Source organism: Anomaloglossus baeobatrachus, chromosome 4, assembly GCF_048569485.1.
Source record: "Anomaloglossus baeobatrachus isolate aAnoBae1 chromosome 4, aAnoBae1.hap1, whole genome shotgun sequence".
Classification (NCBI taxonomy): Eukaryota; Metazoa; Chordata; class Amphibia; order Anura; family Aromobatidae; genus Anomaloglossus; species Anomaloglossus baeobatrachus.
In genome coordinates this window covers 375,241,205-375,267,343 of record NC_134356.1, presented here as the reverse complement: position 1 = coordinate 375,267,343, position 26,139 = coordinate 375,241,205, and the positions used below count along the sequence as shown (strand labels likewise).

At 43.2% G+C, this 26,139-nt stretch overlaps 1 protein-coding gene across 4 annotated transcripts in view; it reads right to left on the bottom strand.

The window, feature by feature from the left end:
- Nucleotides 1-26,139, bottom strand: part of PHTF2 (putative homeodomain transcription factor 2) — a 194,161-nt gene that overhangs the window by 108,341 nt on the left and 59,681 nt on the right. For all 4 annotated transcript variants that reach the window (XM_075345200.1, XM_075345198.1, XM_075345201.1 and 1 more), the window contains exon 3: nt 3,201-3,257. In XM_075345200.1, coding sequence (XP_075201315.1) covers nt 3,201-3,257 — 57 coding nt within the window. The remainder of the gene's footprint in view (nt 1-3,200; nt 3,258-26,139) is intronic.

The window sequence follows — 26,139 nt, the reverse complement described above, 5'->3', positions numbered from 1 at the left end:
TAAATTACCATGTATGATTTTGTATCTGCCGTGTTTTCAATAAAAAACTAATTGGATTAAGAGGCCACTTGCCAGTCCGAATGGAAGGGCTCTGTACTGGAAGTGCTTGATGTCTCCTTTTATGGTTAAGGCCACCCTGAGGAACATCTGGTATTCCACATGTATTGGCACGTAATAATACACATCCTTCAGATCCAAGACCACCAAATGACAGTTTGGAAAAAGCATCTTTATGGTTGATCTCACAGATTAAATATTTAATGTCTGGACTTTTAGGAATCTGTTCAGGCTCCACAAGTTGATTATTGATTTTTCCTCATAAATGATGAAGGTAAACAACCTCTCTTTTCAGATTTCTTCCATTCTGACAAAGGCTTGGATCTTTTCATTAACAGGAAAAAAAAAACTTAGCTTCCTTTGTTCTAGGCCCCTAAACATGACATCCTGGACAGATTTTTGGACTTTCTGCTCAACAATATACCCATTGTGGATCTAAATGCCTTTTCTAATTTCTCTGTATCTCCTACATGAAAAACAGTGACGCCCTCCTGTACCACTATCCAACAATGAAGTAGAAGAAAAGGATTCTGAAGACACTTCACCCTCTAACCTGTCGGATTCGTCCAAGTGTGGGGATGATCTCCTAGACTTCCTAAGTTTCATACCCCATTCTTCCTCCACGTGAACTAGGGATTTTAAGGAATTGTTGGCCAAAATGATGGATCTTAATTCTGAGGCGAAGTTAGTGGATTCTTCACAGTGTGTTGAATACAGGATTGACAAAGTCTTTTCTGCCAAGTACTGGGCTATCATTCTTCTAGGTTTTCCCTGACAATAAAATTACAACAGAAACCCTATTATAAAACTAAAACTTTAACGAAGATCACTTAGGATCTCAGAAGCCATCAAGAGTATTGGATTTGGAGGAGGAATATCGCCTCACAGATCCCCTCTAAAGGTTGTAGATTCATTTATTCTATTAAGATCAAGATCCACCTTATTGTAGCTGTGGCTTTGCCAACTAGTCCTACTGTCACTCCTGGTAGCATGACGTCCATCAAAGCGAATACCACTGCCACTGATGTTGCTTCAGCTTCCATTGCTCCTACTGGAACTTCTGCTATTGCTGCTCCTCTACAACTGGAGGGACTAAAGATTCAAAAGAACCTGCTTAGTCAGCTGTCTAACCAGTTTTTAAAAGAGGAACCTGACAGACACAGGTCATCCCTCCGTTAATGCCTCTTGCGGGCCTAACCCAGAAATGAAAAAAACAAAAACAACTGCCTACGGGTCAAATCTCACCGGTGAACTGGTCATCAGGCTGCGCCTCCCTGGAAAGTGCAGCAGCCAGCTGAACATAGAGAATGGTGCCGTAACTTGCGTTCGCCCACCAGTCAAGTCCCCCTGGACCCACAGTAGTGCTTACAGTACCCTTGCACTAGCTGCAGCAGAGATGGAGCCGCTGCATCAAATCGACCAGCCAGGCCTGTCTAAATCCTCTCATCTTCATTCGTCCATACTGTCCAATATCCACATGAAGATTCCCTCGTCAGAGACAGGAAACAAACTATGTGGGAGAAGTACCGCCCTTTTATCCAGTCAGTTTTCTGCCTTTGATGGGTGGATCACCTCTCCCTGTGGTGCTGTCATGGATGAAAGAAAAAAATTATAATCTAAAAATGGTTTTGGAAAATGGCGACGCACGCTAATTTTTGTTTCTATTATAAAAAGTTATGTTTTGTTTTTTTTACACAATTGAAGCAAAAAAAAAAATAAATAAATAAAAAATTATATATATTTACTGGAAACAAATTTGGTATTGTCATAAACATACTGACTTGTAAAATCATATTTCTAGGTTATTTTTACTGCAGAATGAACATTGAACAAAATCCAAAAAAAATCCACAAAATTGTGAAATTGCATCATTTTGCAATTTCACACCACTTGGCATTTTTTCACATTTTTAAGTAAGACATCTGATTAAATGGATGGGGTAAAGCTAAAGTACAACTAGTGGCACAAAAACAAACCCTCACATGGCTTTGTCAGTAGGAGAATAAAAAAAAATTACCGTATATGACTCTTCGAATAAGGAGAGGGAAAAAAGAAGGCACAAAAATGGAAACTTACTTGGTCCTTAAAAGGGAATCTGTCACTCGTGTTTTTTTTAAAGTTATTAATATGGACATACAGATGGCACAGAGGTGAAATTAGCCATAACTATATGCCTCCTGGATGCGAAGCGCTGCGTTCTAATATGCCACGTGGGCACGTCTCCTGAATAATCTTCATAGATTGTGCTGGGGACGCAGGACGCATGCAGTTACACTGCAGTGCAGATCGCAGCATAACTGCATGACAATATGCTAAGTGGGCACATAGCCTTAGAGTCCCTGTAAAGGCAGATGTGCGGACAGAAATCTCACGCCTGTGCATTCTGCATGCTGTCTCTCCCCCTATACTTTTTCTCCCTTCCATGGCCACAATCTTCAATTTTGATATGCGCAGGCGCTGTGGGGTTACTGCTGCTTCACAGTGGCTCTGCGGCACCTGCACACATCAAAATGAAAGACTGTGCCCATGGAAGTGCAAAGAAATACAGGACATGCAGAATGTGCAGGTGTGGGATTTCTGGCTGCACACCTGACATTATAGGGACTCTGAAGAGGAGGAGAAATTGGGGATACTGAAGACCGAAGCCGGCTTATTTTCCAGGCATCAAACGCTCCATAGCCCAAAAGATAGAACATCTAAAAAAAGAGGATTTTTTCAAAACTGCCCATCATACAGGAGACACACAGTATGGTTAATTTCCCCTCTATGCCACCTGTTTTGCCCATATTAATAAATAAAAAAAACAAAAGGGTGACAGATTCCCTTTAAGGGTTTAAATAGATTTTTATATTTATAGACAAATTATTTCATAGTACCATATATATTTGCTTTTACAGTACCTCATGTTGATTAAGTTCCTTGCATTTTTACCAATATCTTTCGATTGCTCTTTTGTGTAGTGAAAACTTCCATAAAAACGGTTCACGAATAAGTATGCATATTAATTATGTAGAGTGAGTTTTATTTGATAAGTAGAGTGAGAAAAGATAACTACTAACTCCCATCAGGTGTTCAGAGACCTTTGAGTACATCAAAAGATAAAAGTATAAAAGTGAACGCTGAAATAAGAGCCAACAAGTTACCTTGATTTCCCTTTGTTCCACAGATTTCTCCCATATTTGCTGGTCATAGGCGCCAATCTAAACAAAAAATAAAAAAAAACATTAGAATGCTAAAAGTGAACTATAGTTTTACAGACCTAACATAAATCCATCTTGCTAAAGAGAGAAGAGACTGCCAATGCAGTGAGGGGTCAGGTTATACTCCATAGCAAGAGAAAGAAGAGCAAGGATCAGATTGCACAGATCTTTTAACAAGTCTTTTGCCTTAAGCCACAACTGGATTCACATCTACACCGCTCAGTACTGCTCTATAGTTTCCTCCATGTCTCAGCAGCAATCCATCTGGGTGCTGGGATATGTATGGGAGACATTACAGCAGCTAGTCTTCTCCCACCAGCTCACGCTTAACTGCAAATTAAAGAGATTGTCAGCTCGGAATGACTGTTTAAATCAAGTACAGGCACTCTGTGCACCCTTGGCGTGATCAAACATTTAAGTGCACAGTCCCACCTTCTTGTTTTACCTTTAGCTCTGCCTTTTCTGGCTCTATAAAGCCAGAACTGTCAAAGAAGAGGCAGTGAAGAACAAGTATTCGGAAGGTGCACTCAACTGGTTGGCCACACCAAGGGAGCATTGCGTAACTGTTGGAACAGTCATTCTGTGCTGACAGATTCTCCTTCACGCTTAGGTCACACAAGTGTTAAAAACTGTTTTTTAAATAAATCAGTACCATTCTCATCCAGAAAAGACGGACAGTTTTTTCTCACTTGTGCTGTACGTATACAATCTTTTTTTGTCACTTATTAAATCTTTTTATAGGACCATTTACAGTTTCCCATCTTACAGAATTGTAATGTATCCGTAAAAATCAGATGCCGTACTAGTGGTCTGTATGGCATCCAATTTTTGTTTCTCACAATATACCGTTGCATGCTGCAAATTTTTCCTCATGCCCAATACAGATGTGAAAAAACATATGCACGGCTTCATTGAATAACGTCTGAGTGCAATCCTTTTTTGTTTAATCGGATTGCACTCAAGCGATTTATATGCTCAGGTGAGCCGAGACCTAAGAGAGACTGAGGGGAAATAGGGAAATATTGTTTTTTTCCTTATGTGTGTGTGTATACACACACACACACACACACACACACACACACACACACACACACTTATTCTAAAAAGTCACCTGAAGGCATAGTTACCATATATACACATCTCGTATTAGGTGGGAGTTGGTGTAAAGATCAGTGACCGCATTAAAGGGGTTGTGAGTTAAAAATAACGCTTTGCCCAGGGGACAAAAAAAATATAACATGCCCAAAAATCACCTACCAGCTGCTCATTTGTCTGCATAGACAAGAGGTAGTGATGTTAGGTTCCAGTGGTTTGTTGGCTGCAGCGGTCAGGAGATTTTCACCAGCACATCACAAAACAGTGCAGGGTCTGTGCACCTTTAGTATTAATGTACAGGTTCACAAATATGCTGTGGCCAATATTCAAACATACACTCAGTATACGCTGTGCATCAGCATAGTGTGATTAATGAATTCATGAATTCCACCATTGCTAGACATCAAAAAGGGGGACTCAGACAACATTTTTTTATCAAAAAGCATAAAATCCATCCAATCACGTCACAGTGATCTCAATTTGGATGGTCCATAAACTTGGCGACTAGTGTCATCATCATAAAACATCTGATGAGGACACTGCTGTAGTTATCTAACCGCTGCAGCCACTCACAGGCCGCAGAGGTCCAGTAGCTGGTGGAACGATGACACTTAGTGTCTCTACAAAGACCATAAGCGGTCTACACTAGATCTAGCTAGGGGTCAGTAGGGGAGTATGGCAGTGTTTGTTACTTTTTACTTATTCAGTCCCTTGGGCAATGTTTTATTTACACCTTTAAGGTAAGAAAGCTAAACTACTTATTGTGTAATGGGTATAATAAAACAAAGGCACTACACCAAAACATACATAGGGAATGTAATGAAAGTTAATTTTACAGCATCATGAGCCATATAAATAAACCATTATGATGGCTGTTAAATAGTCTACCTACAGCTCAGAGCCTCCATTAGATTATCATTATCTACATAAAACTACGAGCTGTCAATGCCAAGAGGCACATTTTCCAAGCTGAAAACCTTATTCCGAATGCTTCCCATTTTCACAGGAGGAACGGTATCATTATAGAACGTATCATTGTTCTACAACATTGCAAACACATTGTACAATCCAAAAAAATAGCAATAAAATTCAGCATGCCAGAGGCACAAGAAGTACGTTTAACCCCTTCACACCCCAGCCTGTTTTCACCTTCCTATAACTCTAGAACACCAACGGATCCCAGTAATTTTGAGATTATTTTTTTGTGACATATTGTACGTCAGGATAGTGGTAAACTTAGGAAGATATTTTTTTGTGGTTGCTAAAATATCAGAAATTTGGCAAAATTGTAGAAAAAAAAAAATGTAGAAAATTTCGCAATTTTACAACTTATAATTTTTATGCCCTTAAACCAGAAAGTTATATCACACAAAATAGTTAATAAATAACGTTTCCCACATGTCTACTTTACATCAGCAAAATTATGGAAACCATTTTTTTAAGGATTTCTTTTAATGATTTGAGAGGCCTAGGTGACAGAAAATACACTAAAGTGACACCAATCTAAAAACTGCACCCCTCAAACTACATTAGGAAGTTTACAAACCCCTTTAGGTGCTTCACAGGAGCTAACGCAATGTGTAAGGAAAAAAAAAATGAAAATTATACTTTTTATCCACAAAAATGTTACTTTAACTCAAAATTTTTTCTTTTTTCACAAGGTTAACAGGATAAATACACCATACAATTTGTTGTGCAATTTATCCACAGTAAACAGATACCTCACATGTGGTGGAAACCTACTATGTGAGCGCACAGCAGGGCTCAGAAGGGAAAGAGCACCACGTGGCTTTGGAAGAGCAAAATTGGCTGGAATAGTTAGTGGATGCCATGTCGCATTTGGAGAGCCCCTGAGGTGCCTAAACAGTGGAACCTACCCACAAATGACTATTTTGGAAACTAATCCCCTAACAGAATTTATTTAAAGGTGTGTTGAGCACTTTGAACCCCCAGGATCTTCACAGACTTTTACAACATTGAACTGTGAAAATGAAAAAAAAAATAAATAAAAAAAAAAAAAAAAAAATTCCCACAAAAATGTGCATTAGCCCCAATTTTTTTTTTTTTTTCATTTTCACAAGGCTGGCAGGAGAAAATGGACCCCAAAATTTGTTGTGCAATTTCTCCCAAGTACAACAATACCTCATATGTGTTGGGAAACTAATGTCTGGACACCCTGTCAATCTCTGTAAGGAAGGAGTGACGTGTTGGAAGACAGACTTTGATGGAATGGTCTGTGGGCATCATGATAGATTTGCAGAGCCTTTGACGTTCCTAAATAGTAGAAACCGCCCACAAGTGACCCTACATTAGAATTGAACTTTCTTTGTTATGTGAATTTTTTTAATGTGGTAGCATATATGTGTTTTGTAGAATACAATAAATTGGAGCAAGTCAGAAATAACTCTAGTAGCCCATGGATGAGTGGTAGACTGTGAAACATTCTTTTATGCACAGGTCAGGTATGTCAGGGCATGTGTCACATTACCAAGTGCCGGTATATTTTCTTATCCACCTTCTGTGACACACTCAGCACTTTTTTATGGCACCTTCTATTCTTTGCAGTTTGAGAGACGTCAACTGGAAATGTTGCCCTGGTATTATATGGATACCTTCAGTTCCAGAAGTACTTTGGACCTCTCCTTCCAGACTTCCAAATATTAGAAACTTTATCACTACCTCCTGGAACTGAAGGAAAGTGCCAGTCTGGCCTGCACATCATGATAGCACATAGGCGTTTATACAGTGCCATCTCTATGATGTGCATGGCCAGCTTCTTGTACCATACCTTAGCCTTTTGCACTGTAGATCCCTGACACAAATGGTAGACACCACAGGCTCCTTATCAGCGTCAAAGAAACTAAGCCACAAGTGAACTCCAGCATGCACATTGATAAAGGTCCGAGCTATTAGGACCGAAACGTCTGTGGTCTGTTCACTTTGTAAGGATTTCAAAATTTAAAAAAAATAAATAAAAAAAATTACACAGCTTTTGTTCAGCATCTTTGACGCCGAGTGTATGTGTCCTGGCTTCAAAGAGGCTCACTGCTCATGATCGAAAGTCGTCCGCACTTCCAGTCATGCGCACTACTCAGTAGCCGGGTAGGTGTGTCCCAGCTTCAGAAATGAGTAGTGCGCATGATTGAAAGTGCCGATGAGTTCAGATCATGGGCAGTAAGTGTCTGAAAGCGCTTCACATACACCCAGCGTCAAAAGAAACTGACGGATACAAAGCCTATGTATGCGCATCTTTGTACTGCACGGCCATGATGCTGGCTGTTGAAAAGCATGTTAGCAGGCGCACAGGAGCATCATAACATGCAAAGTGGGCCAACTAGCCAGGCAACTAACGCCCTTGTGACTAGTCACAGCCCTCTTCAACATCTCAAACGATGTTTAGAAATACTTTTTCTAAAGATCGGTTTATGTATGCTACTATATGCTGGGACCGATCGGCAGGGATTACATAGATATGCACACAGAACTGCTTGTGGTTCTGGGTGCACTGAGGACCTGACAAGTTCCTTTAACAGGCCCAATATTTCCCTCCTCCCCCACGACTCAGATAGCAGAACATATTCAGGCTGTCCCCCTGCCATACATTACTGTCATTTATCTAATGTGTATGGTCAGATATTCTCCCTTATTCAGGACAGTCTCATTTGGTAATAACTCATTACTGTCCTTAATCATTTAAAATTTCTACACATCTGTAAAAATAGTACAGCGTATGCAATGGCTTCAGACTGTCAATTACACATTTTATGATTAGCATTTTGTAATTTTATCTTTTACCATTTACCTAGCAGACATATGAAAGAGGAAGTATATTAATATTACTGGGCCTCTGAAAAGAATTCGCTTGTCAAAAAGTTTTAATGTAAAAGGATAAATTATCAAAAAGCAGCATTATTTTAGTCAATCTTTAAAGGGAGAGGGTAAAACACTATTACTATATTGTCACAAGAAGGATTTTGCAAGCATCGCCGACTGTCATGGCAGCGTTAGGATCTGTTGAAACTTCAGATTCCCGCACTTTACCTTCGAACTTCTCTGATGTCTGTGATCAGTGCAGGGAGACTGGCATCGACTCAAAGACTTGTAGTTCCTAGGCAGGCTAGCAAGAGTTAATCACTGCTGGTCTGCCTGTTAATCTCCTTTAGTCACATGATATCGGAGAACCAGTCATAGTCACTCTCCTCCCATATATGCTGGCTGGACTTTTCTTATAGTGCAGTATAGTCAGGAAAGGGAAAAGTTGGACAAAGCGTGTGGAAAAATAAAATGTACCTTTTACAGTAACCTCTTTAAAAAAATGTTTTGTATTTTAATAAAATATTAAAAAAAATAGTCCTGATTTGTAGGCATTCTTGGAATGGAGTGGGCTATTGCCCCTGTTTGGTAGTATATAATTATATGCCTGGCAGTAAGGTTTACATTTCTCTTATTTGGAGTAATAAGTTCTCACCATACTCTCAGATTTGTGAGAAGCAGTTATGTTTTTGCTATATTTAGCGGATTATCATCTCTTGATGATCAAAATTAATTATTTATCAGCCCTTAATATCCATAGAAAAGTGATTGCCTTATAGAGTTGTCATGTTTCTTATAGTGCCACCTATAGCTTGTCTATTCTGGTCTGGAGAGGTAAATTTACCCAGGCTTACTGGTGGTTTTGTGCAATATTGTTGTGAGTGGTTTTGCGGTTAACCGTTTTTGTCTTTGTGTTGCTGCCTTGCTTCACTTGCTTTTCTTACGGTTTATTATGGTGTAAATCTGGGGGGGCAAGGGATGGGGGGGGGCAGATTAGCTTTATTTAGGAGTATAGCAAGGCACAAAGCTCACATCTCCACCATCAGAGGTAGTCCTGAAGACACGGATAACCAAGGGTCCCCTAGTGTGAGGGACAGTACAGGAGTCCCTTGTCCTACAGTCACATTGGACATATATGCTGAGAAACATTTTCAGACTGCAATAAAATAAGATTACACCAGTGTTTTAATCCAGAGATTTAAACAAACAAAAAAAAAAGTTTGGAACTTTTTTGAAAAACTGTCCAAATTCCGGCCAAGCAGAAGCCCAGTTTAATAAATAAGTATGCAAAATACTGGTTGTTGTGCAGTAAAATGTGCTAAAATAGGTGGGGAAAAAAAAAATAAAATTGCTAAATATGGGGTATTATGTCTAAAGGATGACTCGCCATTGTTCATTAGGATCTCATTTATCAAATATCAGATGTCAGCTCTGCTAACAGCAGGAATGTCTTATTGCACCTACGTAGTATGTGTACACGTCTACACATGTGAAGGGAAAAAACAGGACGTGCCGTTATACTCCAATTAGCATGCTTTACAATTAGATAATGTGGGAATAAAAAAAAAATTAAGATTCACAGTGACATTTAAATCAGCTTCTATGACTCACCTTCAATGAAGTAAAGCATGCAGAGCTTTCATTGTACAGATACACACTAAGGCTATGTGCGCACGTTGCATAAATACATGCAGTTACGCTGCGCTTTGTAGCGCAGCGTAACTGCATGCGTCCTGCGTCCCCTGCACAGTCTATGGAGATTGTGCAGGGGCCGTGCGCACGTGGCGTTTTAGAGTGCAGCGCTTCGGCTACTGCCGAAGCGCTGCGTAAAAAGAAGTGACATGTCACTTCTTCCGTGCGCTTTGCCGGCAGCTCCTGCTCTGTCTATGGTAGGAGCTGCAGGCAGAGCGCATGGAATCGGCTTCACTACGGACATTTCTGCAGCGATTTAAAACAACATGTGCTCTTCAGATCGCTGCAGAAATTTCTGCAGTGAACTGTACGCAACGTGCGCACATAGCCTAATATTTATAGATTATATTACAGCGTGTGTGTATACATACACTACTGATTTTGCAAGTTTTCTCACATACAAATAATGGGCAGGTCTGTAATTTTTATCATAGGTACACTTCAACTGTAACAGACAGAGCCCCTCCAAAATAAAAAAAAAAAAAATCCGATTTTTAAAATAACTAATTTGTATTTTACTGCCTGAAATAAGTATTTGATTACCCACCAACCAGCAAGAATTATGGCTCTGACAGACCTGTTATTTTTCTTTAAAGGCCCCGTCACACTAAGCAACATCGCTAGCAACATCGCTGCTAACGAACAACTTTTGTGACGTAGCAGCGATGTTGCTAGTGATGTCGCTGTGTGTGACATCCAGCAACAACCTGGCCCCTGCTGTGAGGTCGTTGGTTGTTGCTGAATGTCCTGGGCCATTTTTTAGTTGTTGCTGTCCTGCTGTGAAGCACAGATCGCTGTGTGTGACAGCGAGACAGCAACAACTAAATGTGCAGGCAGCAGGAGTCGGCTTCTGCGGAGGCTGGTAACCACAGTAAACATCGGGTAACCAAGAAGCCCTGTCCTTGGTTACCCGATATTTACCTTTGTTACCAGCCTCCGCCGCTCTCACTGTCAGTGCCGGCTCCTGCTCTGTGCACATGTAGCTGCAGGACACAATCGGGTTAATTAACCCGATGTGTGCTGTAGCTAGGAGAGCAGGGAGCCAGCGCTAAGCATTGTGCGCTGCTCCCTGCTCTGTGCACATTTAGCTGCAGCACACATCGGGTAATTAACCCGATGTGTGCTGTAGCTAGGAGAGCAGGGAGCCAGCGCTAAGCATTGTGCGCTGCTCCCTGCTCTGTGCACATTTAGCTGCAGCACACATCGGGTAATTAACCCGATGTGTGCTGTAACTAGGAGAGCAGGGAGCCAGCGCTCAGTGTGCGCTGCTCCCTGCTCTCTGCACGTGTAGCTGCGTGCGTTGGTAACCAAGGTAAACATCGGGTTGGTTACCCGATATTTACCTTAGTTACCAAGCGCAGCATCTTCCACGCGGCGCTGGGGGCTGGTCACTGGTTGCTGGTGAGTTCACCAGCAACTCGTGTAGCAACGCTCCAGCGATCCCTGCCAAGTCAGGTTGCTGGTGGGATAGCTGGAGCGTCGCAGTGTGACATCTCACCAGCAACCTCCTAGTAACTTACCAGCGATCCCTATTGTTGTTGGGATCGCTGGTAAGTTGTTTAGTTTGACTGGACCTTAAGAAGCCTGCCTACTCTGTACCCATTAATAGCACCTGTTTGAACTCATTACCTGTATAAAAGACACCTGTCCACATAATCGCATTCCAACCTCTCCACCATGGACAAAACCAAAGAACTGTAATGACACCAGGGACAAAATTGTACACATGCACAAGGTTGGGATGAGCTCCAGGACAATAGGCAAGCAGCTTGGTGAAAAGGCAACAACTATTGGTGCAATTATTAGAAAATGTAAGAAACACAAGATAAGGCCAGAGTCACACTTGCGAGTGCCTCACGTGTAACTCGCACGAGTCTCTCATTGAATCACCCGACATGGACTCACTCTCCGGACAGGAGCGTCTCAGCTTCCTAGACATATATGCAACCGACCCGCTCCTGTCAGGAGAGTGCGAGTCCATGCCGGGTGATTCAATGAGAGACTCGCGCGAGTTACACACAAGGCACGCGCAAGTGTGACTCTGGCCTATTAATCTTACTCTGTATGGGATTCCATGAAAGATCTCGCCTTGCGGGGTAAGGAGGATTCTGAGAAAGGTCAGAAATCAGCCCAGAACTACACAGAAGGACCCAGTCAATCATCTGAGGAGATCTGGGTCCACAGTCTCAAAGATTAACATTAGTAACACTCTACAACGTCATAGATTAAAATCCAGCAGGACATGCAATGTTCCCCTGCTCACGCCATCACATAACCAAACCTGTTTGGATCCACCAGAGGGTCATTGGCGAACTTCAGAGGAGACATGGGAGAAGGTCATGTGGTCAGATGAGACCAAAATAGAACTTTTTGGTATCAACTTCACTTGCTGTGTTTGGAGGAAGAAGAAGGATAAGTACAACTCCAAGAACACCATGCCAACCATGAAGCATGTGGATGGAAAAAAACATCAGCCCCGAAATATGAAGATCTGCCAAAGATCTGTATGGTGAAGTGGGCCAAAATTAGTTCTGCAGTATGTGCAAATCTGGTCAAGAACTAACGGAAACGTCTGACCTGTAATTGTTGCAACAAAGGTTTCTGTACCAAATATTAAGGTTTTGTTTTTCTATCGTATCAAATACTTAATTAATTTGCTTTTTATTGCATGAATTATCTTAAAAAAAAGTGTGTGTGTGTGTGTTCCTCCAGGGAAGAACAGCAGCCAGTAGCACCCTTCTACAAAAAGTCAATTCCACGGTGGCCGACAAGTCTAATCGATAGGGATTAAAAAAAGGTCGTAGGAGAGGACCAGGTTGCTGCCTTACAGATTAGCTCCAAAGGCACAATCACTCTCTCGGCCCAGAAGGTTGCCACTGCTCTGGTAGAATGAGCTGTAATACCCTGCGTAAACTGCCTGTTTTGGGCTAAATAAGCTGCCTTAATTGCTTCCTTGACCCATCTAGCTACAGGACCGTTAGAAGCTGAACTCGCTTTTAGAACCCTGGAAACAAAGGAATAATGCCTGGCTCTTTCTTCAAGACCTTGTGACCTCCATGAAATGCCGTAAAGCCCTCGTAACGTCTAGCATATGCAGTCTCTCCTCCTTGGGATTCCCAGGAGACGGACAGAAGGAGGGGAGCACAATTTCTGCGATAGATGAAAAGACCTCGCCATTTTGGGCAAAAAGGCAGGATCGGTACAAATGAGCACCCGGTCCTCAAAGAGACTTGAGTATAAGGGGGACGTACAGAAAAGGCCTGAAGAACACTAACCCTCCGAGCAGACGATAGGACCACTAGCGGGCAAACGTCAGGGTCAGGGACCTAACAGATTGTGAAAAGGGTTCAAAGGGGGGGTCCTGTCAAGGAATCCAGAACTAGATTGAGATCCCAGGGAAAAAAAAAAAAAATTAAAAAACAGGGAATTGGTCTAGCTCTCTGATAAGAGATGAACCTCTTCACCCAATGATTTCCTGCCAAAGCCTAGCTGTATACTGCTGCCAGGACCAACACCTGGACCTTCAAGGTGATAGCCCCTGTCCACCCGGCTTTTTTTTTTCTTTTAAAACTGCCATCAGCAAAATCAGGGGCGGGAATGCGGAAGGAGACCTGATCCCCTTGAATCTGAATAGCGTCCACTGTCCAGGGTCTGTCTGGAGGGTTGAGGGAACAGAACTGGCTTACTTCTGTTTGAACTGGTCACAAAAAAGAGCCAAAATCGGGGATCCCCAAAGATCTACTATCTGGTTAAATACTTCATCATGCAGACACCCTGACGCACCTGACTCCTGCTGAGGAAGGCAGCTGTGACACTGTCCAGCCCCCGTATGTGAGGGGCTGTAAGAGAAAGGAGGGACTTATGCCAGGGAGAAATCTTGTTTGTTAGCCCCACGAGGGAGGGAGATCTTGTGTCTCCCTGTTGATTGAAAGAGGAACCGCCACCCTGTTGTCTGAGAAAACTTTGACTTGTGTTCCCACTAGATGAGGAAGGAAGCATCTAGAGGTTTTCTGATTACATCCAAGTCCCTTAAATTTGAGAAGCTTTGACTCAGAGGACTCCAGGTACCCTTGAATATTCGAGGCCAAGATCTTTGAGAATAGAACACTGACTGAATTTGGAACCTGCAGTGTACCTCTGAAGTCCCCACTATCAGGAATCGACCAATATGGAAACAATGAGGATCTCCTGCTCCAAATGTCTGTTGAGGCGCTTCAAATAGATATTTGGTCCTTAAGGCTATGCCCGGTGCCCCTTCTGCTATAGTCCTCTGGATACAGAAGCAACACAATCTCTTCTGGCTGTCAGAGGGCAACAGGGATTTGCACAAGGGACAATCCCTGTTCGTTTTCTATGACCTCTTCCTTGGTTTATCCTAAGGACACAGGGGAGAAGAGAAGGGAATTTCCCATTAATGGGAATAGAAAAAACATCGGAGGTCACTTACCGTCCATTCGGTACTGGGTCAGCAGAACAAATGGTTTTCTGGGGACTGCTGCGTGAAGCCATCGACCACTGGTCAGGTCGTCCCTCACTGGAGAGACTACCGCCGCTTTCACGATGCTTGCTATTCTCTGGATTTCTCCTGAGGCTCCTTCAGGGAGGCAGTAAGTGGTGGGCAGCGTCATCTTACTTCCTACTGCGCATGCACATAGTCGACTTCCGGTTCCGCCAATTTTTTTTTTATATTTCTTTTTGGCGGCACCTTCAGTTGGCGGAGGCAGGCGAAGTAGTCCCGGGACAGGAAGCGCGGCTGGAAGGTGAGCGCCTCTGGCAGGTATGGTGTAGGCTTGGCGGTGGCCCCGGCCGGGGTGTCCGACGTGTTCTGGCCCACGCAATCTCCCTGGCCCCATGCACAGGGAGGTTCTCACAGCGCAGCCGCCCCGGCAACGAAGCCAAACTTGTTCATCAGTGCTTCGCAGCCCTGTCGGGCCCATTCACACAGTGAGCGGCACAATGGCGTTTGTCAGCACCGTGCACACCGGCGCGTACATGCTACACAGGAAGAAGCACAGCTCAAGCCTGCACTGTACCTCTCTCAGCGGGTAGAACTGGTGCACCTCCCGCCCGGCATCCTCCTGGTTGGTGTGGCCCAGCAGGTTGGGGATAATGGTCTGGTTATAGGCTATGTCCGTGCACTAGAGATGGGCTGGCAGAAGCCATGGTCCGGGGGTGGAGATGCTTTTCTCCCCATGGTGGGGTTGAGCGGCAGTGCCGGGAGGCTGGGACCCCACCAGCAGCAGCAGAGAGAGCGCACACAGGAACCGCCGCACACTACTCATTGTGCGCCGGTCCCGGGCAACAAGTGTCTGTGAGGAGGAGGCGCCAGAGTAATGGAGCAATCCAGGGACAGCGGCGGCTCAGAGTCCCGGGAGCACCCGGGAAAGCAGTCAGTCTTCTCCAGGCTGTGCCAGGTTCCACCCCCCGACGTCACATTCCCTGGAACTAGACTGCGGGGAATTCTTCCTGCCCCGCCGTGCTCAGCCTGTAGGGACAGCTGCTGACTGCCAAGCAGGGTCATAAACCCAGAAGATGGAGCAGCGATCTCTGCAGGGACAGCCGCCGGGCGCCGAGCAGAGACAAAGCCCAGAGGAAGGAGTGGCGATTCCTGCAGGGACAAGCTGCCGGGTGCTGAACAGAAACGCAGCTGACCTCCGTCTTGTGGCATACACTGAAGGGTCAGTCACCGGACGCCGAGCAGAAATGAAGACAAAAACAACAAAAAGAAAAAATGCAGGGGACAAGGGGGAAAAAAAAAAAATAAAAAAATCCACCCCTGTTCCATCCAAGGGCTTTGCGAATAGGTAGTGCACAGGTTTGTTTATTATAACATGAACCTTGTTTTTTAAGGCACTCGTTTGGAGACAATATTATCTCCTCCCTTGTGCCCACTGTGGATATCACGTTTCAGTGCACTATACTATACCATATATAGGACTACACCAGGGCACAGTAGGGCGAGTAGACGAGGAACGGGGGTGCCAGGCTAAGTTAGGGTGTCATACCCTCCGTTGCAAGGTAGGAGCGAGTCCTAGGGTATCAATAGGGCTATTATTATCCACAGTCCCTATCAAGGGTCTGTGCTTGCATATATAACTGCTTTCTGTTTCTACTGCTACCCGCTGCCTACTAGATCCGAGGCCCTGTTTGTAGTCCCTGTGTATAACTACCCTTGATTAATTTACATTTTTTTTTTTTTGCAATGGTGTTTTGTTCACTTGGGTGGTTTTAATCCATCAATAAATAAAATTTTGGAGTTTAAGAGATTTTTGAATTTTCCTGTTAACCCAGAACTGTGGACTTGCTCAAGTCTAGTTCATCTTTGGAATCTTCTGTAAAAACAATTATATGCAAGTACAAACAATATAGGAATGTGCAGCCATCATATCGCACAGGAAGGAGATGGATTCTGTGTACCAGAGATGAACATGCTTTAGTTAGACATGTGCATATCAATCCAAGAACAAAAGCAAAAGACTTTGTGAAGAGGCTGGAGGAAGCTGGTAATACTGTGTCATTATCCACAGTGAAACTAGTACTATATCAACATGGGCTGAAAGGCCATTCTGCCAGGAAGAAGTCATTACTCCAAAAGAAACATAAAAAAGATTAAATGTTTGCAAATGCACACAGGAACAAAGACGTTAATTTTTGAAGACCTGTCCTGTGGTCTGATGAAACTAAAACTGAACTGTTTGGCCATAATAACCATCGTTACGTTTGGAGGAAAAAGGGAGACGCTTTGAAGCCTAAGCACACTATCCCAACTGTGAAACACGGGGGTGACAGCATCATGTTGTGGGTTTGTTTTGCTGCAGGAGGGATTGGTGCACTTCAGAAAATAGATGGAATCATGAGGAAAGAAGATTATGTGACAATACTGAAGCAACATCTAAAAAGACATTAGCCAGGAACTTAAAGTTTGGGCAGGAATGGGTCTTCCAAATTGACAATGTAACCAGTTTGGCAGTATGCTTCTAGTCTAAGTGGTTGAAGGATAACAAAGTCAATGTATTGGAGTGGCCATCACAAAACCCTGACATCAAGTCTTGAAAATTTATGGGCAAAGCTGAAAAGGCAGGTGTGAGCAAGGTGACCTACAAACATGGCTCAGTTACACCAGTTCTGTCAGGAGGAAAGGACCCAAATTCCTACCAACTATTGTGAGAAGCTTGTGGAAGGATATCTAAAACGTTTGACCAAAATCATAGAGTTTAAGGGCAAGGAAACCAAATACTAATGAAATGTTTGTAAACATTTGACTTTGCAGAAAGTAATGAAAATGCCTTAAAAGATTCTCTCACTCATTATTTTGACATTTGGCAAATATACACTTTTTTTTTTTTGCATCTTTATTGAAAAAAAAAAATAATCTCTAAATATATGCAAGATTTAAACTGCGATTGGCATTTTGGAAAATTTGGAAAAAAAACACAAAACAAAAACAAATAAAGGAATGTCACAAAGCCAAAAAAAAAAAAAAAAAAAAAAGTGATTTAGAAAAATTAAATATAAGACATTATAGAAGAATTACGGTACATAATTAACATACAACTCCACAGAAATTGTGAGGAAGAGTGTGGGTTAATGACTATAATTAAAAAAAAAAAAGCCCCAAAACTTTAATCATGAAAGTAGATTAATGTGACCCTGAAATAGAATACAGTTAATGAGATGTTAGAAGGATCTAGACCGAGAAAAGTCAATAATGGAGCCTATTTATTTCCCTTTAATAGGGCTTAAAACTACAATGAAACACAAAACTATCAAAAAACAAACATGAACTTGAGCTAAAGGTTAGATGTCAATGAAGTCAGATAGCTGCAAACCTTCACAACACCAGCGGAAACAATCAATATTTTATTGTCTCTCATGCTCGCCAGTTTAGGCTAAGTTCACATTTCCGCTAAAATCTATCAGTCACAATCCGCTGCTCTTGTAAACAGCGGAATCCGTTTAGCGGATTCCGCTGCTCCCATAGACTTGTATGAGCAGCGGATTGTGACTGATGATGCTGCGTTGCACCCTCCGCCCGACTGATCAGTCGTGGAACGACTGACCGCCGGGCGGGAGGAACGCAGCATGTAACGTTTTTTGAGCAGCGAGATCCGTCGGATTTCGCTGCGCATGCTCTCTGGCTCCCTGCACACGTCACCAGCTTTGGTTGGTTACCCGATATTTACCCTGGTTACGGTGCAAGGAGCCAGCGCTAAGCGGTGTAGGCCCGTAACCAAGGTAAATATCGGGTAACCAAGGTAAACATCGGGTGCTTTGCTGTTACCCGATATTTAGGCTGGTTACGTGTGCAGGGAGGCCGACACTTCCCCGCTCGGCCCCGCCCCCTCCCACACTCCGCACATGTATGTACACACACACACACACACACACACACACACACCTGTCCCCAGCCATGCAGACAAGCACTGACACCTTCGTCTGGCCCCGCCCCCTGCTCGGCTCCGCCCCCTCCCGCACTTTGCATGTGCACACACACACATACATACATACATACATACATACATGCACATACACACACTCACTCATACATACACTCACCTGTCCCCAGCCATGCAGACCGCAGCACTTCTACTGACATCCTCAGCGCCTGGCCCCGCCCCCCGCTCGGCTCCGCCCCCTCCCGCACTTTGCATGTGCACACACATACATACATACATACACACATACATACATACATACATACATGCACATACACACACTCACTCATACATACACTCACCTGTCCCCAGCCATGCAGACCGCAGCACTTCCACTGACATCCTCAGCACTTGGCCCCGCCCCCCGCTCGGCTCTGCCCCCGAACTCCGCCCCCCGCACACAACGGAATCCGACAAAGAATTCTGTTCTTTGTCATCCGTTGTACAGCGTTGAACAGCGCATCAGTCACATGCGTCAAGCGACGCATGTGACTGATACAAATCAACGGAAATGTGAACTTAGCCTTAGCAGTTCAATACCATTAATGTCCTTGCATTCTGACTCCTGGCACATTAGGCACGTACAATTCATTGATGGATTTCTCTCAATTGTATAAATGAAGAGTTGGTCAAAACAGCAGCCTGTTACCATAAAATAATGGCAATAACAGCTGTACTTGCAACTATATTACCATATTTAACGATGGGTCTTTAGAAAGAGCCTCAAAAAACCCCACTGGTGACTATTACTCTAGTAGCCAGTTCTCAAAAAGGTAATATCTAAATGTCAACAGAAAAATCACATTCCGGCACGGTATATATTCTTTTTCCCGGGTTAATACTTTGTCATTTCAGCAAGTCTTGCATAAATCAATAGTACAAGTGAATATAAGAAACTCTGCAAGATATATTAGAGAAATCAGCTTCTTTCTTCACTTATGAGCCACTTCACTTCCTCCCGCGCCTCAATCCATCTTAGTCATCGTAAGATTGACCGCCAGTAAAGTGAGGTGTTAGGTTACAGAAGATGAGGATGTCCAGCTCTTCAGGCAAAAAAAAATCACGTCTTTATTTTATCATGCAGACACAAAGAATGACATGACCAGCACAACGCGTTTCAGGTGAAAGCACTCACCCTTAATCATGATTAATTCATGATTAAGGGTGAGTGCTTTCACCTGAAACGCGTTGTGCTGGTCATGTCATTCTTTGTGTCTGCATGATAAAATAAAGACGTGATTTTTTTGCCTGAAGAGCTGGACATCCTCATCTTTTGTATTATTTTGGGCTGTGGCAGTGCCTGTCTGTGCTCCAGGAGAAAATCAAGACTGAGCTTTTTCCATGGTGAGCTGATTCATACTATTGAACTGTTAGGTTACAGAGCCTATCATACTCTGGAGAAGAGGGAGGAGGAGTGAGAAAACAAGCAGAGGCAGACCAGACAGACAGAGAGCCTTCTGGATGAGTAAGGCTGGTTCCACACATTCGTTTTTTTGCCATCAGGCGCAATCCGGTTTGCAGATTTTGTAAAAACTGATGCGACGGATCCAGCAAAAAACAAATTTGTTTTTTTTTCCTTTCCTTTTGATGGAGATGGAGATGGAGAGAGAGAGATCCCATCATACCCGCACACCCCGGCACTACCGCCCCCATCATCACCGCCACCGCACACCCCGGCACTACCGCCCCATCATCACTGCACACACCGGCACTATCGCCCCCATCATCACTGCACACACCGGTACTACCGCCCCCATCATCTCCGCACACACCCAGGCACTACCGCCCCCATCATCACCGCACACACGCAGGCACTACCGCCCCCCCATCATCACCGCACACACGCAGGCACTACCGCCCCCATCATCACCGCACACACGCAGGCACTACCGCCCCCATCATCACCGCACACACGCAGGCACTACCGCCCCCATCATCACCGCACACACCAAGGCACTACCGCCCTAATCATCCCCGCACACACCCAGGCACTACCGCAGCTATCATCATCACACACCGGCACAACCAGAGTGACGTCCCCGCTGACAGCACACTTCAGTTGCTGCGTGGAGCTCACAGGAACCGTGGTGTTCTACTGCCGCTCCTGTCAGCTTCCGATGTAGCAGAGCTGAAAGCGTTGTGGGATCTCGAGTGGATTACGTCGGACCTGGAGGGGTATTTGGGGGTTAATAAAGTGGAGAAAGAGGGTGTTTTTTGTCTTTACTTCAAATAAAGGATTTTTCGGTGTTTGTATTTATTTACTTTCACTATAGATTAATCATGGGGGGTGAGGGGGGTAGACGCCTGCCATGATTAACTTGGGACTTAGTGGCAGATATGGGCTGCCATTAACTCCTTATTACCTCGATTGCCCCCCGCACCAGGGCAATTCGGGATGAGCCGGGTAGAGTCCCGGGACCGTCGCATCTAATGTATGCGGCAATTCCGGGCGGTTGCTGGCTTATATTGTTAGGCTGGCCTCACATGGTTTTTTTTTTAATTATTTATTTTACTGCACTATATAGACCCGCCTACCGGCGGTGTGATTGGTTGCAGTGAGACAGCTGCCACTCAGCATGGGGGTATGTCTGACTGCAAACAATCATAGGCGCCAGTGGGAGGGGGAAGCCGGGAATACGAGATGGAATAATGAGCGGCCGGCATTTTCAAAAGAGGAAGAGATGCCAGAGCAGTGTGACAGCTGTACAGCATCGTGCCCATGATCGGTGAGTATAAAAGAAGGGAGGGAGAGACCAACGGACCAACCAACAGAGACAGAAACAAAAATCGACGCCAATTTCCAGCATATGACAGATGACTCCCATAGGCTTCCATTATTAAAAAAGCCGTACGGCGCCGTTTTTTCGCCGGAGACAAAAAACGTTCACTTCAACGTTCCATCCGGCCGTCGGACAAGCACATTTTGCCTTATGGAACGCAAGGCCATCCGGCGATAATAAAAGTCTATGGGGGAAAAAACGCATCCGGCGGCAACAGACGCCGGATGCGTTTTTTCATGTTTTCGCCGGATTGTGCTTGATGGCAAAAAACTGATCTGTGAAAGCAGCCTAAGCAGTTTAGCTTATCCTACAGCTGGATGCACAGCACAACAGCTCAGTACTGCTGGGAATCTCTTCTGTACTGCTTCTACTTATGAGCAGAAGCTAAACAGATATCTTCTATAGGAAACATCATAGAAGCTAGTCTCCACTCGGTAGTTCAGAGAGACCTGAAAATTAGAGATACATCCTGCAGAGGATAAAACAGGTAAAAATTATATCTATCTATCTATCTATCTATCTATCTATCTATCTATCTATCTATCTATCTATCTATCTATCTATCTATCTATCTATCTATATATATATATATATATATATATATATATATATATATATAACACATATAACACATATGATGGCCAGAAATAGTGTTATTCCAGTATCCTGAGACACTAAGATGGTTCCCATTCCATGATTATACACATCTGCACCCCAAAATAAACAGTTCTACTTATAAAAGTTATCGTTGAAAGGGTTCTGTAGGTGAAGAAATACTAGAGAAGTCGGGGTGCTGTTTATGAAATCAACAATAAAATGGTTCCACCCCTGGTCAGAAGTTGTACCCAGCCAAAAAAATGACGTCAGATTGTTGTGTTTGGTAGTAGGTCGCACACCCCCGTCCATTCCTGCTGGCTGTGCGATCTCATGACTCATTTTGAAAGTGGTTTAAAACAGTGTAAAACCACAATGGTGTGAAAACGTCTGTCACTGTAGGACGCCTTCATAACTAAGATACAGAGGACATTGTTCAGATAAATGCTATTTCACACGCCATAAGATGCAGCGAAGCTCCAGATGGTTCAGCAACCATCATAAATTGTTCTAGCTGCATCTGGAATCGATAGAGTCAATCTGTGAGTGACATAAAACAAGATGAAAACTCATTGTCAGAATGAAAACTAAGACTTCTAAATTGGCATCAGCCTCAAAAAGCCTTTGGAGTTAATAGGATCAGACTTTGATTTAAGGAACCCTTTGTGAAGAATGGCGTGGTGTCGAAATAAGGCAGCACTAGAAACAGGAGGTGGTGCAGGTTTGGCATCACAGTATTTGTTATCCTGCTAACTGAGGTGCTGCAGCAGCTGAAACACAGTAGCTCAGTCTTATCCAGAGTGTTTCTGGGATTTCAAATGTACAACCATCACTAGTTCATCAGCGTTATATTTTTTGAAGACTTCATGGAAGTCTCTATACCACATATGTCAGGGATGACAAACTCAGGAATGTGGAAGCTGTGGAAAAGTAGCGAATAGGGTCTTACCAGATAACCAAATAAATAAAATTAGGAAAAAACTCACCTATAGGGGTTCTGCCAGTCACAACTCCTATATTCATGTAGTATCAAGGTGAAACAGCTGCAGCCCCAAAGTAGTCAGAAGGAGATAAATGAAGGAAACTGGGTGTCATGCCGCGCTTATCACCATTCAAGGCCGAATAAATTATTCCATGCCTTTATTAGGATTGCTAAGTACAGGTCAACGCGTTTCGCAGGTCCCAGCCCCCTTCCTCAGGACAATAGCAATGACAAGGATAAGTCAAAGTAGAAAAATTTTGAATAAATCATCTGTAATAGAGCCAGTCCTAGAAATGACCTTACTCCCTTCTATGTTTTTTAGGGATTGAGGCATCCTTTATTGCCTCCACCTAAGAAATTTCTGGTTTTATTTTTCCATCACCTATAATATAACAAAGATAGGAGGATTCTTTTTAAGCTATTGTGTATTTTCCTGGATTGATTGACAAGTCCAGCTTCAGGTAAGGCAGATATTACATTGTCCAATTGTAAAAGATGAGATTGTCAATCTGCACTAAATACAATGATATCATCGAAACAGGCTGCACAGTATGAGCTATGTGGCTTTATCGTATCCATTCATCTTTGGAAGGTAGCAGGAGCATTATGTAGGCGAAAAGGCATAGACATTAACCTAAATAAACATTGTGGTGCAGCAAAAGCAATTTTGCACATGAATTTCAAGGGGTATCTGCCAATAACCTTTAGTCAGATCAAGTGTTGACCTATACCGGGCATCCACCAACTTAGAAATCAGATCACCAACATGGGGCAAAGGATGGGTGTCAAATTTAGAAATCTGATGAAGCTTTCTAAAATCAGTACAGTATCTTATGTCCCCATTTTTCTTGGTTACAATTACAATAGGAGAGCACCAGGGACTACAGGATGGCTCAATGACACCTAATTTCAGCATATTATGGATCTCCACATTTACAAGTGCATCTCAATAAGTTAGATCATCATCAAAAAGTTAACTTATTTCAGTAATTCAATACAAAAAGGGAAATGTGTACATTATATAGAGTCATTACAAAGTGATCTATTTCTAGTGTATATTTCTGTTAGTGTTGATTATTATGGCTTACAGCCAATGAAAACCCAAAAGTAATCTCAGAAAATTAGAATAAATTACCACAGAACACCTGCAAATGCTTCTTAAGCGTTTAAACCAGTCCCTTAGTCTAGTTCAGTAGACTACAAAATGCTGACTTGACAGATGTCCAGAAGGCAGCCATTTACACATTTCAGAAGGAGGGTAAGCCATTAAAGGTCATTGCTAAAGAAGCTGGCTGTTCACAGAGTGCTGTATCAAAGCATATTAATAGAACACTGAGTGGAACGAAAAAGTGTGGTTGAAAAGGTGCACAAGCAACCAGGATAACCGCAGCCTTGATAGGATTGTTAAGAAAAGGCCATTCAAAAATTTGGTGGACATTCACAAGGAGTGGACTGCTGCTGGAGTCAGTGCTTCAAGAGCCACCACACACAGATGTATCCAGGACACGGGCTACAACTGTCACATTCCTTGTGTCAAGCCACTCATGGCAAATAGACAACACCAGAAGCCTCTTTCCTGGGCTAAGGAGAAAAAGAACTGGACTGTTACCCATTAGTCCAAGAGGATGTTTTCAGATGAAAGTAAATTGTGCATTTCGTTTGGAAACCAAGGTCCCAGAGTCTGTAGGAAGAGTGGAGAGGCCACAATCAAGGCTACTTAAGGGCTAGAGTGACGTTTCCACAATCAGTGATGGTTTGGGGAGCCATGTCATCTGCTGGTGTAGGTCCACTGTGTTATATCAAGACCAAAGTCAGCGCAGCCGTCTACCAGAACATTTTTAGAGCACTTCATCTCCAAAAAGCTTGTTGGCAGAGGGAAGAATGGAAATTTCATTTTCCAGCAGGACTTGGCACCTGTCCACACGGCCAAAAGTACCAATACCTGGTTTAATAACCACAGTATCACTGTGCTTGACTCGCCATGAAAACTCACCTGACCTAAACCCTATTGAGACTCTATGGGGAATTGTCAAGAGGAAGATGAGAGATATCAAACCCAACAATACAGACGAGCTGAAGGCTGCTATCAAAGCAACCTGGGCTTCCACAACACCTGAGCAGTGCCACAGGCTGATCGCCTCCATGCCACGCCGCATTGATGCAGTAATTCATACAAAAGGAGCCTCGACCAAGTATTGAATGCATTTACGGTACATACTTTTCAGTAGACGCCAACATTTCTGAGTTTAAAATCATTTTTTCAGTTGGTCTTACATAATATTCTAATTTTCTGAGATAATGACTTTTAGGTTTTCATTGGCTGTAAGCCATAATCATCAACATTAATAGAAATAATCACTTGAAATAGATCACTGTTTTTAAAGACTATATAATATATGGGTTTCCCTTTTTGTATTGAATTACTAAAATAAATTAACTTTTTGATGAGATCCTAATTTATTGAAATGCACTTGTATTACTGGTTTAAGTTTCTCTGGCATCTTGGAAGGTTTTGCATCACCCGTGTCAATTACACATTAGGCTAATTTAGTGTAACCAGGCGTAGAAACATGTATGTTCATGCTTGTGAAATAAATTATCTAAATATTTTTTTCTGATCATCAGACAGTTTCTCACCTCTCAATTTCCGAGATTCGGGAACATCTAGATGACACTATAGAGTAAGCCTGCTCAAGAATATTTGGATGGCATTCTGATAGAATAGTACTGGTAACACCTGGCCAAATTCCCCAATTTTTTTTTTATTTTAAAAAGTAGGTTGGCATGGAAGATTTTTTTTTCCTGAATTCTTCCAGGCATAAAAATCTTAAAAGGGTTGTCCACTACTTTTACATTGATAGTCTATCCTTAGGATAGGTCATCAACGTCAGATCGGCCGGGGTCCAACACCCCGCAAATCTGCTGTTCTCAGTGCCGCCACTGGCAGCAGGAAATGCTCAGTTCTGGAGCTGCACCGGCTTCCGATAGTTGCCGCGGCTGTGTACTGCACACTGATCAGAATAGGAGGCGGATGTGAAGACTGAACAGCTCCAGAAATGAGCAGTTTCAGCTGCATGCTGCTGCCGCTGGCACCGAGTTGACAGAGGTGCAGGGTGTCAGACCATGGCCAATCTGACATGGAGGACCTATCCTAAAGATAGACCATCAATGTAAAACTAGGGGAAAATCTCTAATCTACAGGACCCATTCGCCATAAAACTTCAAATGGTTCTTGCAACTTTGCTAGCAATTTGTTTTCCAACCTTGGTAGTAAGAGTAAAACCTTATCACCGGATGAAAAATATTTCTCTTTAGCAGATTTGTCATACTGTGGTTTCACGTACGATTGTGTCTTTGTAGGGTTGTTCTTGATAAAATCAGGTAACTCAGTGAGCTTGAAATAACACATTCAACTAAGCTTTTTTTTTTGTCTTGAGTCAGGCTTTCCCCAATGTTCCTTTATTACATCCGGTGGTCCTCTTGGTCATCTC